At 41.3% G+C, this 16,543-nt stretch overlaps 1 protein-coding gene across 1 annotated transcript in view; it reads right to left on the bottom strand.

Moving 5' to 3' along the window:
• The window catches only part of RNF121 (ring finger protein 121), a 95,331-nt gene extending 79,339 nt beyond the window's left edge, over positions 1 to 15,992 (bottom strand). The window contains exon 1 of the mRNA XM_090264839.1: positions 15,901 to 15,992. Within this exon, the coding sequence (XP_090120965.1) occupies positions 15,901 to 15,963 (63 nt within the window). The 5' untranslated portion in view covers positions 15,964 to 15,992. The remainder of the gene's footprint in view (positions 1 to 15,900) is intronic.
• Between the last annotated feature and the right edge of the window lie 551 nt (positions 15,993 to 16,543).

The raw sequence follows: 16,543 nt of genomic DNA, 5'->3' as shown, positions 1-16,543 counted from the left end.
ATATAAAGAAGAAATACTCATCTAGAAAGGTAGGAGGGGCGGAGCCGGGGTAGAGCGGACTCGGTGAGGTGGCAGTGGTGGCGGCGGTAGCAGCAGCAGCAGGCCGGTGGAAAGCCCAGTCATACCTTTTTAAAAGTAGAAAGGGACACCTGGGAAGTGCTCTCAGCACCAGACCGTACAGCTCACAGTTCCAGTGCCAGGGAAAATAAAACCTCATTGCTTCTGACTGTGCAAACCAGTGGAGGTTGGGGCGGAGACAGAAACTACTGGTCTCTCAGTAGAATCCACTAGTTTAAAGGGCCCTCACAGTCCTAGATCGTCCTCAGACCTACCCACTCTGGGAACGACGGCCAGGGCAATAGCTAGAGAGGTGTCAGTCCCATATGGAAGTGGGAGAAGTGCCTAGAAAAAGGGTGAGTGCTGAGCGAGTGGCATTGTTCCCTCTCAGACCACTCCCCAACACACAGCACCACAACATGGCAAAACAGGTCGCCCTGTACTGACAAATCCCTAAGGCCCGCCCCTTATAACATCAAAGGTGCGACATCCACCTAAGACACAGAGGCAAACAAACACAGGAGCCTGTCAGATGAGAAGACAGAGAAGTATGGCCCAAAGGAGGGAACGGATCAAGGTTCCAGTGGGAGAACTAAGCAACAAGGAGATAGACAACCTAAGAGACATAGAGTTTAAAACACTGGTGATAAAGATGCTCACAGGCTTGACAGATATGCTTAAGTATGGCAAACGCATAAGGGAAGAAGTGAAGGCTATGCTAAATGAAATGAAGGAAAATCCACACAAAACCAATGGTGAATGGAAGGAAACCGGGGTTCAACTCAATGATTTGGAACATAAGGAAGAAAAAAACCGTCAACCAGTACAGAATGAGGAAACAAGAATTGAAAAAAATGAGGAGAGGATTAGGAACCTATGGGACAACTTTAAACGTGGCAACATCCAAATCATAGGGGTGCTAGAAGGAAAAGAGGAACAGCAAGAAATTGAAAGCTTATATGAAAAAATAATGAAGAAAAACTTCCCAAATTTGGTGAAGGAAATAGAAATACAAGTCCAGGAAGCACAGAGAGTCCCAAACAAGCTAGACCCAAAGAGGACCACACCAAGACACATCATCATTAAAATGCCAAAGGTTCAAGATAAAAACAGAATCTTAAAAGCAGCAAGAGAAAAGCAGAGAGTTACCTACAAAGGAGTGCCTATAAGATTGTCAGCTGATTTCTCAAAAGAAACTTTGCAGGCAAGAAGAGACTGGCAAGAATTGTTCAATGTGATGAAAGGCAAAGATCTACAACCAAGATTAATCTATCCAGCAAAGCTATCATTTGGAATGGAAGGGCAGATAAAGTGCTTCCCAAACAAGGTAAAGCTGAAGGAGTACATCATCATCAAGCCATTATTAAATGAAATGTCAAAGGAACTTAAGAAAAAGATCAAAACTATGAACATTAAAATGACAACAAACCATTATCAACAACTGAATCTAAAAAATAAAAACAAAATCTAACTAAGCAAATCAGAACAGGAACAGAATCATAGGTATGGGGATCAGTTGGAGGGTTATCAGCTGGGAGGGGGAAGAGGGAGAAATGGGAAAATGGTGCAGGGATTAAGAAGCATTAATTGGTTGGTACAAAATAGACAGGGGGAAATTAATAATAATATAGGAAAGGGTGAAGCCAAAGGACTTATATTCACAACCCCTGGACTTGAACCAAGGGGGGTGGGATTGCTGGAGGGAAGGAGGGTACTGGGAGCAAAGCGAAAAAGAAATTGGGACTACTGTAACAACATAATCAATAAAATATACTTTAAAAAAAAAGGAAAAAGTGACTCTTCCTCATAAGAGAAATACAAACATGAAACCCTACATAATCATTAAGCACTAACAATAAATACTTTCCAAACTTAACAAAGCATACAACCAGGACCAAAGGAAGATTTAGGGAGAATGAACACACCTGATTGTAACAGAAGGTTTAGGTTAGTGGAGAAGGAAATGTCTGTACCATCTTTTCCTTCCTTTCTATTATTCAAGTTACAAACTTAATCCACGGCCCTTCAACCTCATGCCCTTTTTGCCAGTCACTGTGCCACCGAAGTTCAAAAATTTTCTGGTGTCCCAATGCTGCCTATAAGAGAAAGTCAGAACTCAACAGGCTACACAATGCCCTCCACAAGAGCACTGACTGCCGTTTCAGTTTTACTTTCCTCTGTGCCCCCACCTCCCCTGCCACTTAACATATCATCCTCTGTACTGTATATAACATACCAGAAAGCACACGTATTTTGGAAATAGATAAATCTAGAAGCACTACTTACCTGGATTATGACAAGTCTAGCATGCCTCTTTAATTTCCTCTCCATTTCTATCCCCACAGTAATCTTTCTAATATGCAAACCTGATCCATGTCACTCACCTAAGTGCTTAATGCTCTTCCACAGCTAATTATCCATTACCCATAAAAATCCACTTCTTAGCACAGCATATAAAGCCTTATATGATCTTGTATCTGTCTCCCTCTCCAGTCTCCCTACTTTCTGATTACTCCCCACCTTCTACTCTGAAGCTCCAGTAATACACTAAACTGCACACAGTTCCCTGGCAGGCCCTTCTCTCCCTCTCACCTCCCACCTTGCACATAATTGTTCCTTCTGCCTCAAGAACCCTTTCCTTCCTTCTTTGGTTGGTTACTTTCTAATCCTCTTTCACACCAGCCACAGTAACACTTCTGGGGAACCTTTCCTGATCCCTTGCCCACCATCTTCTGTGCTTCCAGAGATCTCTGTGCTTCTCTCTATTACAGCAGTTGTTCATCTGTTTATTTGGCTAACTCTTCCACTAGACTATGAACAGGGCCTATGTCTTCATTATCCTTCACAGCTAAAACAGTGACTTGGTAAATGCTCAGAGTATGTCTGATGAATGAATACACAAATGAACAGAATTCTCCCCCCATACAAATGACATTGGCAAAGCAAATAACATCACTAATACTTTAAGCTGATAACATTCCATATTCCATCTCAGAGTGTTATACTAACTTGACTCAGGTAACATCTGTGTGGTAGAACCAGGATAAAAAGTCAGATCTTCAGAGTCCCAGACCAATGTCCAAACTAAGGTCATATTTCCACTGGTTCTAATTAACACCACCACTTAGATGTTTAAATAGCAGCATCTCAAACTTAATTTGGCCAAATAGAATGTTTCACATTTCCTCCCTCTTTCCTCCAAATTTCTTTCCCGGTCATTCCTGTTTCAGCACAAGATACCATCAACTATGGTATTGCCGGTTATCAAGTCAAAGCAAAACAACTCCAAAAAACCTTAAAAGTCTGGCTCAATTTTCTTTCCCTTACATCCCATACCCAATTCAGCTGCCAGTACGTCCTGTAGGCTCTACTTTAAAACATATTCTAAATTCATTCACTTTTCTCCACGGTCTCCTCTGCCACCCCCCCCACCCACCCAATTTCAACACTATCATTTCTCATCTGGAATACTGCAATAGTCTTCCAATTGCTCTCCTTGAATGCTCCCCTCCGTACAGTCCAATCTCCTGAAAGCAGCCAGAAAGAACTTTTTTAAAATGCAAAATCAGCTCACTTAACTTCCACTTTTAAAACCATCTTAAAGTTCTTCATTGTACTCTTAATAAAATTCAGTATGTTTAGCAGCATCTCTAAGTCCTTACAGATCTGACTACCTTATAAGGTACTAGTGTTCCCTTGCTCACTGTAATACAGTCACATTGGCTTTCTTTTTGGTCCCAAAACATGCTTAGCTCATTCACACCTACTTGAACTTGCTTCTCCCTCCACCTGACACATGTCTGCTCCTAAATCTTCAAATTGCTAGATCTTCATTATTCAGGTCTTGGTTCAAATATCACCTCTAGGAGGCTTTCCATAACCACCCTATTTAAAGTAGCACCTCGCCCAGGCTGGTGTGGCTAAGTGTAATGAATGCTGGCCTAAGAATCAAAGGGTTGCCAGTTTGATTCCCAGTCAGGGCACATGCCCAGGTAGCGGTCCAGGTTCCCAGTTGGAGGTATGCAAGAGGCAACCACACATTGATGTTTTGCTCCCTCTCTCTCCTTCCCTTCCCCTCTCTCTAAAAATAAATAAAATATTTAAAAAATAAAGTAGCACCTCGTTCTCTACCACATTACTCTACTTTCCTCAGAGCACTTATCACCATATGGAGTTGTCTTATTTGTTACTTATTTGTTATCTGCATTCGCCCATTAGAGAGTAACTTCACAAGAGCAAAGACCTAGGATGTCTTGTTTATTCTTGAATTACTGGGACCTAGAAAAACGCCTGATATACTTAAGTCACAAATATTTGAAGAAAAAACAACACAGATTACGTACACACTTAATAAAGGTTTGATGAGTCCTGGTTCGGTGGCTCAGTTGGTTGGAGCATCATCCAGTCCATCTAAAGAGTGCAGGTTTGCCCTGGCTACTGTGGCTCAGTGGGTTGAGAGCCAGCCTGCAAACCAAAAGGTCATCGGTTCAATTCCTAGTCAGGGCACATGACTGGATTGCGGGCCAGGTCCCCAGTTGGGGGTGTGTGAGAGGTAACCAATAGATGTTTCTCTCACACAGGGATGCTTCTCTCCCTTTCTCCCTCCTTTCCCCCCTCTCTAAAAAAGAATAAATAAAATCTTTTATTTAAAAAAAAGGTTGCAGGTTCGATTCCCAGTCAGAGCACATACCTACGCTGCGGGTTCCATCCCCCATCCTGCCACATACAGGAGGCAACTGATCGATGTTTCTCTCTGACATTGATGTTTCTGTGTTTCTCTCTTCCCCCTTTCCCTCTCTCTAAAATCAATAAAAACATATCTTTGGGTGAGGATTAAAAAATAGTAATAATTAATTAATTAATGCTTGATGAATGTGTCAGTGAATGAATTAGGAAGAGGAACAGAAGGGTCAAAAAAATAACTGGAAGCATTGCTTTTTAATATTTTTATAGCTGCTCACTTTTCTATACCCTCACTGCTTTTATTCTTGCTCAAATCCCCTTCATCTTTATCTTAAGACTACTGCAGTCCTCCTAAGTAATTTCTTCTCCTCTCCCCAACCTGATCACTCCAAAAATAACTTTAATACTTCTACCACACTTGATCATTCTGAATCACAGATCTGAACATGGTACAAACCCAAGCTTCTTAGCATGCTGTTAAAAGACTCTTCAACCTTATCACTCACTGCCATCCCTTACTATATATACTCCAGTTATAAATTCTTTTTTTAATATTTCAGTATTCGATTTATTGTTTACTATTCTATATGCATTAGCCCAATGACATGTTAGAAGTGATAGAACGTTTTCAAAGTATATTCAATATCTTTTACCTCATCCCTATGATGGACACCAAGGTTATATAATGCTGCCATTACAAAATTTTTACTACTTGTTCTAAGATTGTGTAATAATGCATATTCTTCTATAAAATTCACTCAGTGTGATACTATTACTTTTAACTGACAAATTTAAAATGGGCTTCAAAGATTGGTAATATGTATTTTTAAAATTTATTTTTGTTTTTTCTATTACAGTTGTCCCACTTTTCCCGCACTGCTCCCCCCCCACCTCTTTTCCCTCAGTCCATCCCCATCCCATTGTCCATGTCCGTAGGTCATTCATACTAGTTCCTTTACTAAACCCTTTCCCTTCTTTTCCCCCTTATCCCCTTCCCCTTCCCCCCAGTCACTGTCAGTCTGCTTCTTGTTTACTTGCCTCTGGTTCTATTTTGCTCATTTGTTTGGGTTGTTCATTAGTTCCCTGTATTGGGTGGTATCGTATGGTATTTGTCTTTCTTACAGTTCCCAGAATAGTCCATGTTGTTTAATGCCTCCAAGACTTTTCATATCTTTCCACTTTACTAAACCACTCTTCCCTACCTCTGGGACTGGCTACTGAATTCAAATTTACCCTCAAGAACCTTCTCAAGCATCTTCTCTACCTCTTTAATGATCTCCCAAGCGCGGTTAACCATCCCCTCTTTTGTGCCACCATAACACACACTTAACACTATTCTACAATTATCTGTTTCTATGTCTGTCTTCCTCTACATGACTATTAACCCCCCTGAAAGCAATAGCTATGTCTTTGTTTTTGTGTCCCCAGCACAGTACCTGGCATATAGAAGCACTTAAAAATGGATGGCTAAAGGAACAAATAAACATATTGGGTTGACCAAAGAGTCCATCTAGTTATTTCCATTAAAAAAAAGAAAAAAAGAAAAGACACACTTTTCATTTTTACCAGTAACTTCATTGATTTGGATATTTTGAGTATGTGAGCTATCTCCTGTTATTGGTTTTCAGTGAGTAGAGGCTGGGGGTGCTGCTAAACATCTTCCAAAGCATAAGACAGCTTCACAACAAAGAATTATTTGGCCAAAATGTCAGTAGTATCAAGAAACTTCGCAAACCACTTTTGACACATTCGATCAGTCACAGCACCTTCTCCATACACTGAACAAATCTTTTTTTGTGTTTCAGTTGTGTTTTTACCTGTCTTGAAACAATAAAGCATAATACACCAAAAATGTTGTGTATCTTCTTTCATCTTCAATATTGAAATGACTGCACAAAAATTCACCAATGTTTTGTTTTAGTGCACACTGAGCTCTAGCTGGTGTGGCTCAGTGGAATGAGCACAGGTCTGCGAACCAAAGGGCCACCGGTTTGATTCCCAGTCAGGCACATGCCTGGGTTGCGGGCCAGGTCCCCAGTTGGGGGCATGCAAGAGGCAACCACACTCACCTTGATGTTTCTCTTTCTCCCTCCCTTCCCCTCTAAAAATAAAATAAATCCTTTAATAAATAAATAAATAAATGCTGATATGACAGTTGTCACAATACAGTCTAACAAAATTGTTTCAAATGAAATTAAAGACAATTAAGAGCCACTGGAGCCATCATATGGAAAAAACCAAACAAACTTTTTGACCAACCCAATATCTTAACTTCCCAGCTGACATTCAAAGTCAACCTCATGTCGGTCCCAACCTATGTTTCTAGATTTAGCGCTTAGTCCTCTCTTACTTGTTGATCCCCAAATACATCCTTCTTTCTCACATTTACTTGGGGCTTTATTCCTAATACTTTTTTCTCTATTGAAATTTAGTCATCCATTAAGGCCCAGCTCAGATGGCTGCCCCTCCATGAAGTCTTTCCTAACCATACCATGAGATGGGATTTAATTCCCCAATAACACTTTGTTTTTACTACTGATAAGGTATTTAGTATTTCTTATTTTACAATAAAAGCCACTTCCCTTCCAACTAGGCTATATGTCCTATTTGTCTAACTGAAGTAAAAGCTCCTTGAAGGCAAGAAACATAATTAAATGCTTAACAAATATATAGTGATGCCCTGATTGGTGTGTCTCAGTGGATTGAGCGCTGGTCTGCGAGTCGAATTGTCGCCGATTCAATTGACAGTCAGGGCACATGCCTGGGTTGCAGGGCCAAGTCTCCAGCTGGGGTCATGTGAGAGGTAACCGATCAATGTATCTCTCACACATGTTTTTCTCTCCATCTTTTTCCCTCCCTTCCCCCCTCTCTAAAAGTAAGTATAATCTTTATATATATATATATATATATATATACACACAGTGAATTTTGAAAATAGTGAATCCATATTATAGAGTACACCAACAATAGAGATCATGGAGTCACATCACTAGGTTCCAATCCTAACTCCACTTACAAGCTATACAACCCTGAATAAATTACTTACCTGTGCCTCAGTTTTCCTCATCTGGAAAATACAGATAATAATAGTATTCAAATAGAATTAAAATAGCTAATGCATGTAAAATGCTTAACATAATGCTTGGCACATAGCAGGCACTAAAAAAGTTAGCTATTATTGTCATCATTAGAATAAAAGGAGAAAAGACTGTCTGTAAGACACTAAATAACAGACTCAAGAGGAGGTTAGGTTCAATCCTACGGACAATGGGGAGTACAATGTCACTGGAGACCTCTTAAGTAACAGAGGCATTCAGTTATTGAGAACACCCTACCAGAAGGAGAAAGGACAGAGGGAACACAAACTGTGGCAGAGCTTCTGTGCTCTGCCTCCAGCTCTCTGCTTCCCCTTTCTGCACTGTTTCTCTCTAGTTGCCCAGGACCAAAAGCCCCATGGCTGTAACTCTGCATTCCCTTGGGAAAGCTGCACTTTAGAGGAAACTAATGAGTTTAAGTTTACCTACAGGTCTTCCTCTGAGGAGCAGAGAGTTAACAAATGACTTCAAGATGGGAAAACACAGAGAAATAAAGTGGAGATGACACCAGATGGATTATTTTTGGTTGGCTATCAATTGAGTAAATTTTCAAGCCAAATAGCCCCAGGTGGACTGAGCCCACAATCTCCAGAGGCATTCTCTGGCAGCACTTGTGCCTCTCCAAGGGTCAAAGATGCAAAGAAGCAAGATCTGGGGAAAGGTCCGAAGAAGACCTGAAGAATTTTGCAATAGAGGTATTCAAAGAGGGAATACGTAGACTTACTGTAGAATGATAAGCTCCCTATCATTAGAGGGGTTTAAACATAGACTGAATGATCACTTGCTGAGGATGTTCAACATGGGTGGCTGGACTAGATTTAAGACTCAAGTTCAATAAACATTTGAATATCTACTATGTTCTAGCTATTGTGAGAGATTAGGTGCTGGGAAGACAGAGATGAAGAATGATATCATTCTGTCCCCTCAAGGAGTTCACTGCCTAATGGGGGAGACAAACAATGGAACATGCTAAGTGCTGACAGAAATCTATATAGGGAGATATGGTGGCAGAAAGCAGGGCCTCAGATTCTGTGCCTATAACTCACTGATAAGGAGCAATGTGGCATTAATTAAACATGAAAATGCTTCATAAGCAGTTTATAAGCAAATATTTGTCAGGCACTATTTACATCAGTTAACCTTTGATTTAGTCAACATTTCTTTAATCTTAAGCAGGATCCACACCTACATTCTCATTTATTCAATAAATATATCAGTGTCTACTGTGTGCTAAGCACTGAGGAATATACAGAGGTGAGAAAGAGAGCCCCTGCACTCAAGGAATTAGAACATCTCTCTTCATCTTTTCTTCCTCTTTCTCCAACCCCCCATTTATTGATCAAATGACACCTTAAACTCCTTCTGGAATTAGATAAGTTATTAACTCATAAGGTTAATCAAAAAGTGACTTAGAAAGCAATAGTGAGCTGGGGATGGGAGGTGTTGTAATGGGAAACTAAACAGGAAAGACAGTCTGCAGAAATGTGTCTGCCAGAGTGTAAGACCCTGCATAAAACGTCAGTGGTTATGGCACTCGCTGGTGTGGCTCAATGGATCGAGCACCAGCCTGAGAACTGAAGGGTCACTGGTTCAGTTCCCAGTCAGGGCACCATGCCAGACCCCCAGTTGGGGGCGTGTGAGTGGTAACCTATCGATGTATCTCTCACATGTTTCTTTCCCTCTCTTTCTCACTCCCTATCCCTCTCTCTAAAAGTAAATAAAGAAAATATTTTATAAAGGTCATATATAGGCCTTTTATCTACAATTGTTCTATCACCATTTTTCTCTCATCCAATATTATTAGCACAGATTATTAACAATAATTATACCTTTATTCAGTCATTCACTAGTTTTTACTGAATACCTGAGAGGAATTACAGGAAACATAAGACAGAGTCAAACACTGGGATCCAGGACTTTCAAAGCTGTAAGAGACCTCTAGAAGGTTGTCTAGTCCAAACCAATCATTTTACAGATGAAGAACTGAGGTACAGAGAGGTTGGAATCCTTCATAAGTTCGCATCTTCACACATTTATTGAATCATACTCTATGCCAGGCACCAGGGATATAAGCACAAATAGGACTTTCCAGGAGAATCTAGTCTTGTGGAAGAAACAGACAGCATGACCTCAGTCCAATCATCTCTGAAATCCCACACTTATATAGTGCTCATATTGCCCGGAGTAGTTAAGAGCACAGGTGTTAGAGTCTTGGATGTGAACCCCAGCTCTGTCCCATGGCTGTACGACATTAAGTAAATTACTTAAACACTCTATATCTCAGATTCCACATCTGTAGAATGGGGATAACCATAACAGTACCTACCTTATAAGGCTGTGGTATTGAAATGTATATAAAACGCCCTGGCTGGTAGGGCGCAGTGGTTTGAGCACTGGCCTGTGAACCGAAGGGTTGCCTATTCAATTCCCAATCAGGGCACATGCCTGGGTTGTGGGCCAGGTCCCCAGTTGGGGACGTGTGAGAGGCAACCAATCTCTCACACAATGATCTCTCCCTGTCTTCGTCCCTTCCCCTCTTTCTAAAAATAAACAAAATCTTAACATAAAATAAAATATGTATAGAACACTTATTAAGGACATTGAACAAAGCAAGCATTCCATATTATTTCACCTTCAGCACTCTCCTGCTGAGCCCTGGCCTCAGAATCCTTTTCAACACAACCTTCTAAGCATCTACTATCATTTGGCTATCTCTGCGATAAAACAAATCCGCTACTTCTAGTCTAGAACCTAGGTCTATTGTTAACTACTCTAGTTTCTTTCCAACTACATTATTCTACTACTCATTTTACGTGCCTTTAAAAAATCCCAGAATATATGGTCAGATATCCAAGATTAAATTTCAGTTACACAGGACTCAATCACTCAGTAAGATCTTGGCTTTCACCAACAATCCCTATAGAAGAAAACCCCAGGAAACAAGGAACATTTATCAAATGTCTACAGAGAGCGAGATACCCACAAGAGAAAAAAACAAAACAAAGCAGTGATTACTAATTAAAGAGTTAAGGATGGTAACTTTCACAGCCTGCCTGCTGAGGGTCTACCAATTTAGGTGGGCAGAGAAGTATGACATGGATTGTCATTTTTATCCTTGATGTACCCCCTATCATAGCACCTGTGACACATTTTTGTATTTATCTACCTATGCTCGTCTATGAACTCCTCATCCATCTTGGTATTATCAGGCATAGCACAGTGCCTAGCACACAGCAGGTACTTCAGAAAAGCTTGACAAATTAATAAATGAACACAGAAAAATTATAAAACGCTAGGAAAGAAATTATCAGTGTAGAACAGCATAGTTCTAGAAGCCAAGAGAACAACCTTAAAGTACAGGTGGAATTTGGAGGGAAAGGGAAGGTATTCTAGGCAGACAGGACAGCACCAACAAAGACCTGACACTAATCAGAAAGTTTTAGACATAATTTAATCCAATAGATCATTTCTCACAAGGATGTTGTAAACATTCACTCAAAAAGTATGTACTGCCCTGGCCGGCGTGGCTCAGTTGGTTGGGCATCACTTCACAAAGCAAAAGGTTGCTGATTTGATTCCCAGTCAGGGCATATGCCTGGGTTGCAGGCTCCATCCCCAGTTGGGGCATATGTGAGAGGCAACTGGTTGATTTTTCTCTTCTTCTCTCCCCCCACCCCCCAAAAATACACACACTCACACTACTGAGCAGAGGAACTGGCATATCACAAACATTTGCTAAATGGTAGCTGTTATTACTGCTACTCAAAAATAATAATTATCAAACACTTATTAGGAGTCTGATGTATGCCAGGCACCATGCTGAGCGAAGAGACTACAACGAGCAAAAAAGACTTGGACTTTGCTTTCTTATGTAGCTACCAGTCTAGTGGGTGAGACAGACAAGTAAAATAATGCTTGGTAGGGCTGAGCTAGGGAAGTAAAAGGTATCTGAAGGAATATAAAGTAGGATCGTCCAATCAGCAGGCAATAAGAGAAAGCTCCTTGAGACACCCAAGGAATTCTGAGTCCCTTCAAGGACCAAAGGCTTCAAAGTGAGACTTTGTTTGAATAAAGGGTTTTGCGACTAAATAAAGGTTTGAAAACCAATCTAGTCCAACCTCCTCTTTTAGCAAGAATAAAAGAGCCCAGGAGAGGTAAATTATGCACTTGAGGCAATAATACCTCAAGTTAGTTGTAGGCTGGAATACTTGCTTTGAACTTGAGCTGGAAACTATTCACTGATCTGCATGCTATCACACTATTCTGGCAGATGAACAAGCACTGGGAGTGGACACATCCAGAATTTGCAAGCACTGGCTAGGCGGATGGGCTGGCCCTGATTGGATGTTTAAGTGCTTTTCTACCTTAGGTTCCAAGCCAGCTGTGTGTGTGCCAAAATGATACCTCTATTTCCTCTCAGGATTTGGCCAGCTATCCCTTCTGGAAGGAACTCGCTGTGTCCAAGAGTAGATCTGAATCTGCTGTGGGCCTCCTGGCCAGCACCCAGGCTTTACCCTACATACTCAAGTATCCTGTGGTTGTTGAGAGAAAGGACTGAGCTTAGCCAGTCATTACAGCCTGTTTAATACCCAGCCTGAGCTGGTTAGACCCATCTCTCATCTCCTTAACTACCACTGGGCTAACTGCTCACGATCAGGGATGTAACAGAATCAAATTATCAGTAAATTAAAGAATCTGTACAGAAAAACCAATGTTCCTTTTGTTAGTCTGCACTTTGAAACTCTCAGGAATGAAATACTGCTTCATGTTTTGGGGGAAATGGGACTTTTGTACATAAAAGACGGGGCTAGTTTACTTTAGTAAGAGGAGTCTGCAGTTTAGGTCTTTAAATTGAAGGGAAACACTTTGGAATCTATAAAAATGGGTTTAAATCTTAGTAATAACACCTATTAGTTGCAAGACTGTTGGAATGTCTCAAAATTCTGAATCTCAACTTCCTCAATCATAAATAGGGAATACTAATTAATAACTCACAAATGAGACTCAAAATGCTCTTTCGAAACAGTCACTTATTAAATGTATTAGATCAATTTTCACACATAACTGAGCCCATACATTTTTAAATTACCTACCCCCAGAGCACAATAATAGAGAAAGAAATGGAATCAAGGTCCTCAGTGTCTCATGGGCTAAGTTCAGGATAGCACTAGCAGACCTGGGTTGGACTCTGCACTTCCCCACTCCCAAACTGTGGAATTTTAGGAAAACTATTTAACCTCTGTAGCCTTAGTCTCCTCACTTATAAAATGTGGTTTACATCATCTAACTGACAGAGCTACTGTTAGTAATAAATGAGATAACGAAAGGAAAGGGCTTTAAACAGGGGTTGGTTTATGGTAAGGATAAACAATAGCCTTTTTTATCAGTAGGTCTTTTTCTAAGCCCTCTTTTCTAACCACCTCTCTAAAACAGGAAAATCAGTTAGCAAAGCCTAAATTACCTCAACTATTAAAGAAAGCAATAATGAAAAAGACAAAAGAGGAGGAAAGGATCATGAATGAACTGATGACTGCCAATCTAGACTACTTATCATACGGATGACATCTGATATTGAAAAACATAGGCACAACATTCGGAAGAACAAACCAAAGGAGTGGCAAAAAGTATCAACAGCATTTTTGCTAGGGTATCCATTACTCTTTTAGAATCTGGGCTCTACAGCACAGTCCCTACCAAGCAGAAAGTGCTACAGAAAGGCTACTCTGATGCCACACGCAAATCAGCACTTCTTTGTAAACCCTTCTCTATCATAAAGACCTCAATGACTTCCCCTAGCCAACACAAGTGCCTGTCTCTTGTGCCCCACTGAATTTGTTACACACTCCATTATAGCAATTATCTCATATTGTTAAGGGGCTATTTGCAAGTCTCTTCGCTATCTATAAGCTGGTAAAGATGCTGTCTTACTCATCTTTGATTTCCCAGTGCATAGCACACAGATCCCCACAATTACAAATTGAAAGGTGGTTTTCACCTTCTTTCACTAGTTAAGGCTGCTAAGAGACAGCTGGGGAGACATTAGCAGAAACTCACACATAAACTAAGGTCTGCCAGACTAGACCTGTGTTTTGGGGAGAGTTTGTTTGTTTGGAACTTAAAGGGATGATTGACTATTCCTACTTATCAGTTACTTCCTTAAAAACATAAAGGACAGAACCAGTCCATACAGAATTCCCAGACCACAAATCATATTATTTCTCAGTAACAGGTAACAGAAGTTTGTGAGGTGAATGTCTGTGCTTACATATAGTTGACCTCTAGGCATGACACTAATATAAGCTCTTAAGTTCTAAAAACAATCAGGGAAGAAAAGCTAAGAGGAAAAATAAAAAAGTCTTACATTATAAATGCTAGTATATGTAACTGAAATCAGGCTTCCCTCAAAGGAGATCCTGTGACTAACAAACCATATTCAGTAACTTTAATACAGTATTTACCTTTTTCAAGGCGCTTTCAAATACAGTATATCTCTGAACCTCAGCCAACTGTAATCACAGAAACTTAAGGGAGGAATGGGCTTTGGAGGTCATTTTCACAACTACCTCACCAACCAGGTGGTATTCAAACACCTCTAGTCTCCAGTCATTGGGAGGTATAGTACTAAAAGCTTCTTTAAAAACAACACCTGCTCTAATTCCCAACAGTTTCTCAGTCTCCTTTGCTCACCTTAATAATCCCAATCAAAATACTCGAAGTCATCCTACCACCAAGCAACAGTCTTTGCTTTTTAAGTCTACTTCTAATCCCTTTCTCTGGGCCTCATCTTCAATTCTCCCCACCAACCCCACCACCCAAAACACAGCCAGGACCTCTAAGATTCTGATCCCTCAGACATTCCACAGGTTCCATTCCTGATAATCAATTTCCCTCGTCCTATTCCTCAGTGCTGTTCAGATACTGTCATGTGCAAGACCACAAGCAGTCCTAGCTAGGAATTTATCTTTGGCCTCAGAATCCTTTCCTTTTCTGTTTTCACCTTCTCTCTCTGCTTCTCCACACTGTTTTTTCATTTCCTTCAAACTCAGTATCTCCTTCCTCCCCATAATTCCTTCAAGGGCCACTGGTAATTCAACATACCAGTTGTTAAGTGTCTATTAGATAAAGGGGACATACACCCTCAAAGAATTCACGGGTCTAGAAGAGACAGAGCTCTTTATCCTTTAACACTCAGCTCCTCTGGGAAGCCTTCCCCAGCCCAAATTGAATCCGTCCCCTCTTCTCAGTGCCACCATTCCAGTATATCTCTGATGCAATGGCTTGTCTTCTTGTGTGTCTCCCACCACTAGACTGTGGGCTCTTCAATGGGAGGGCCCCTTGTGTCCCTATCACTTCGCCCAGAACTAAGCACTAATGTAATACTTAACGTGTTAAATGAGTGAACGGATGAATTTTGGTATACAGTACAATTATTCATTCATCCATTCGTTCTTTCATTAGTAACCCAAACTTTACTAAGCATACATTATGTACAAACTCCTAGACTGTAAGGATAACTAAAATAGCTCTTACATAAAAATAAATCAAATGGTAAAGTATATATAATGAATCAATAGTGAATACTAATTGATTAACAAACAAACAAAAAACCTCAAAGCTACAATACGTAGTAGTAAATTACCACACTTCCCGGGTCCGCATCCTCGACCCCCACCCGACACCTAATCAGTCCTTTCCCAGAGTGAAAGCCCATCCTTCCCTCACCGAAGTCCACGCCCCTCCCACTCAAGCTACCTTCTCAGCCCGTAAACCCTACCCTAAGGCCCCCGGCTAACAATCTCAAATTTTACACCACTACCCCTCTGGCTTCTCTTCTGTTCTCCACCTCCCGCCCTGAGGTTATTGCAAGTCTTCTACCCCCAAGACCACCTTCAAGTCCCCGAGTTCAGGTTACCTCAGAATTCCCTCTCCGTGCATACGCCCCCCCAGTTAGCTCCTTCCCTCTTCGGATCCCGTCTCTCCTATGAAATGAATTACTTCCAATGAATTACCTCCCTTTCCGTCCTGCAGTTTCAGGCCGAGTCCCTCCTTGACTCTCAACACTTACCTCATCCAGCTCCCGCTCCCCGGCAGCACCTCCTCCAACCTCCACCTCCACCACTGCCGCCATCTTCACAGGTCTCCCCCTCCCGAGTCCGCGCGCCAGCCAGCTGCTTCCGCTGCTCAAGTACTCCTAGCCAATCGACGGTGTACGCTCCGACAGAGGGGGCGGGGCATTAGACGGGCGGAGACCTGACGGGGACTAAGAGACTATCTATCAGCTACTGACTTAAAGGTCACGGAGGACGGTTCCCATGCACTCCCAAGCTTCGGCAGCGGAGGGTTCTTGGGAAATGAGAAATTGAGCTTGTATTCTATTCAGGAAAAATATTTCAACAATTCTCCCCTTTGGAGCGCCAAAGAGAAGTATCCATAAACCGTAAACTTTCGCGATGCTCCCTCACTCTGGACAGCAGCGAGCGAAGCATGGAGGCTGAGGACTGCATTTCCCAAAATGCATTGAATCTGACCTGGAAGTTTCAATCCGCTCTCTAGCCTGGAGATTGGTATTGAATGAGAATATGTATATAACACATGCATGTATTTTACTGGTCATAGCACATGAACCCTTGCCTCTGTCTGAGTCATTTTTCAAAAAAAGAGACTTCTTGAGGCCCCAGGAAGAATTCCCGGGCTTAGGGAGGCGGAAG

Source organism: Furipterus horrens, unplaced genomic scaffold (genome assembly GCF_987537825.1).
Source record: "Furipterus horrens unplaced genomic scaffold, mFurHor1.1.pri manual_scaffold_2, whole genome shotgun sequence".
In the NCBI taxonomy this organism is placed as follows: Eukaryota; Metazoa; Chordata; class Mammalia; order Chiroptera; family Furipteridae; genus Furipterus; species Furipterus horrens.
The sequence above is the reverse complement of the archived record's forward strand: the minus strand, read 5'-3'. Positions and strand labels throughout refer to the sequence as shown.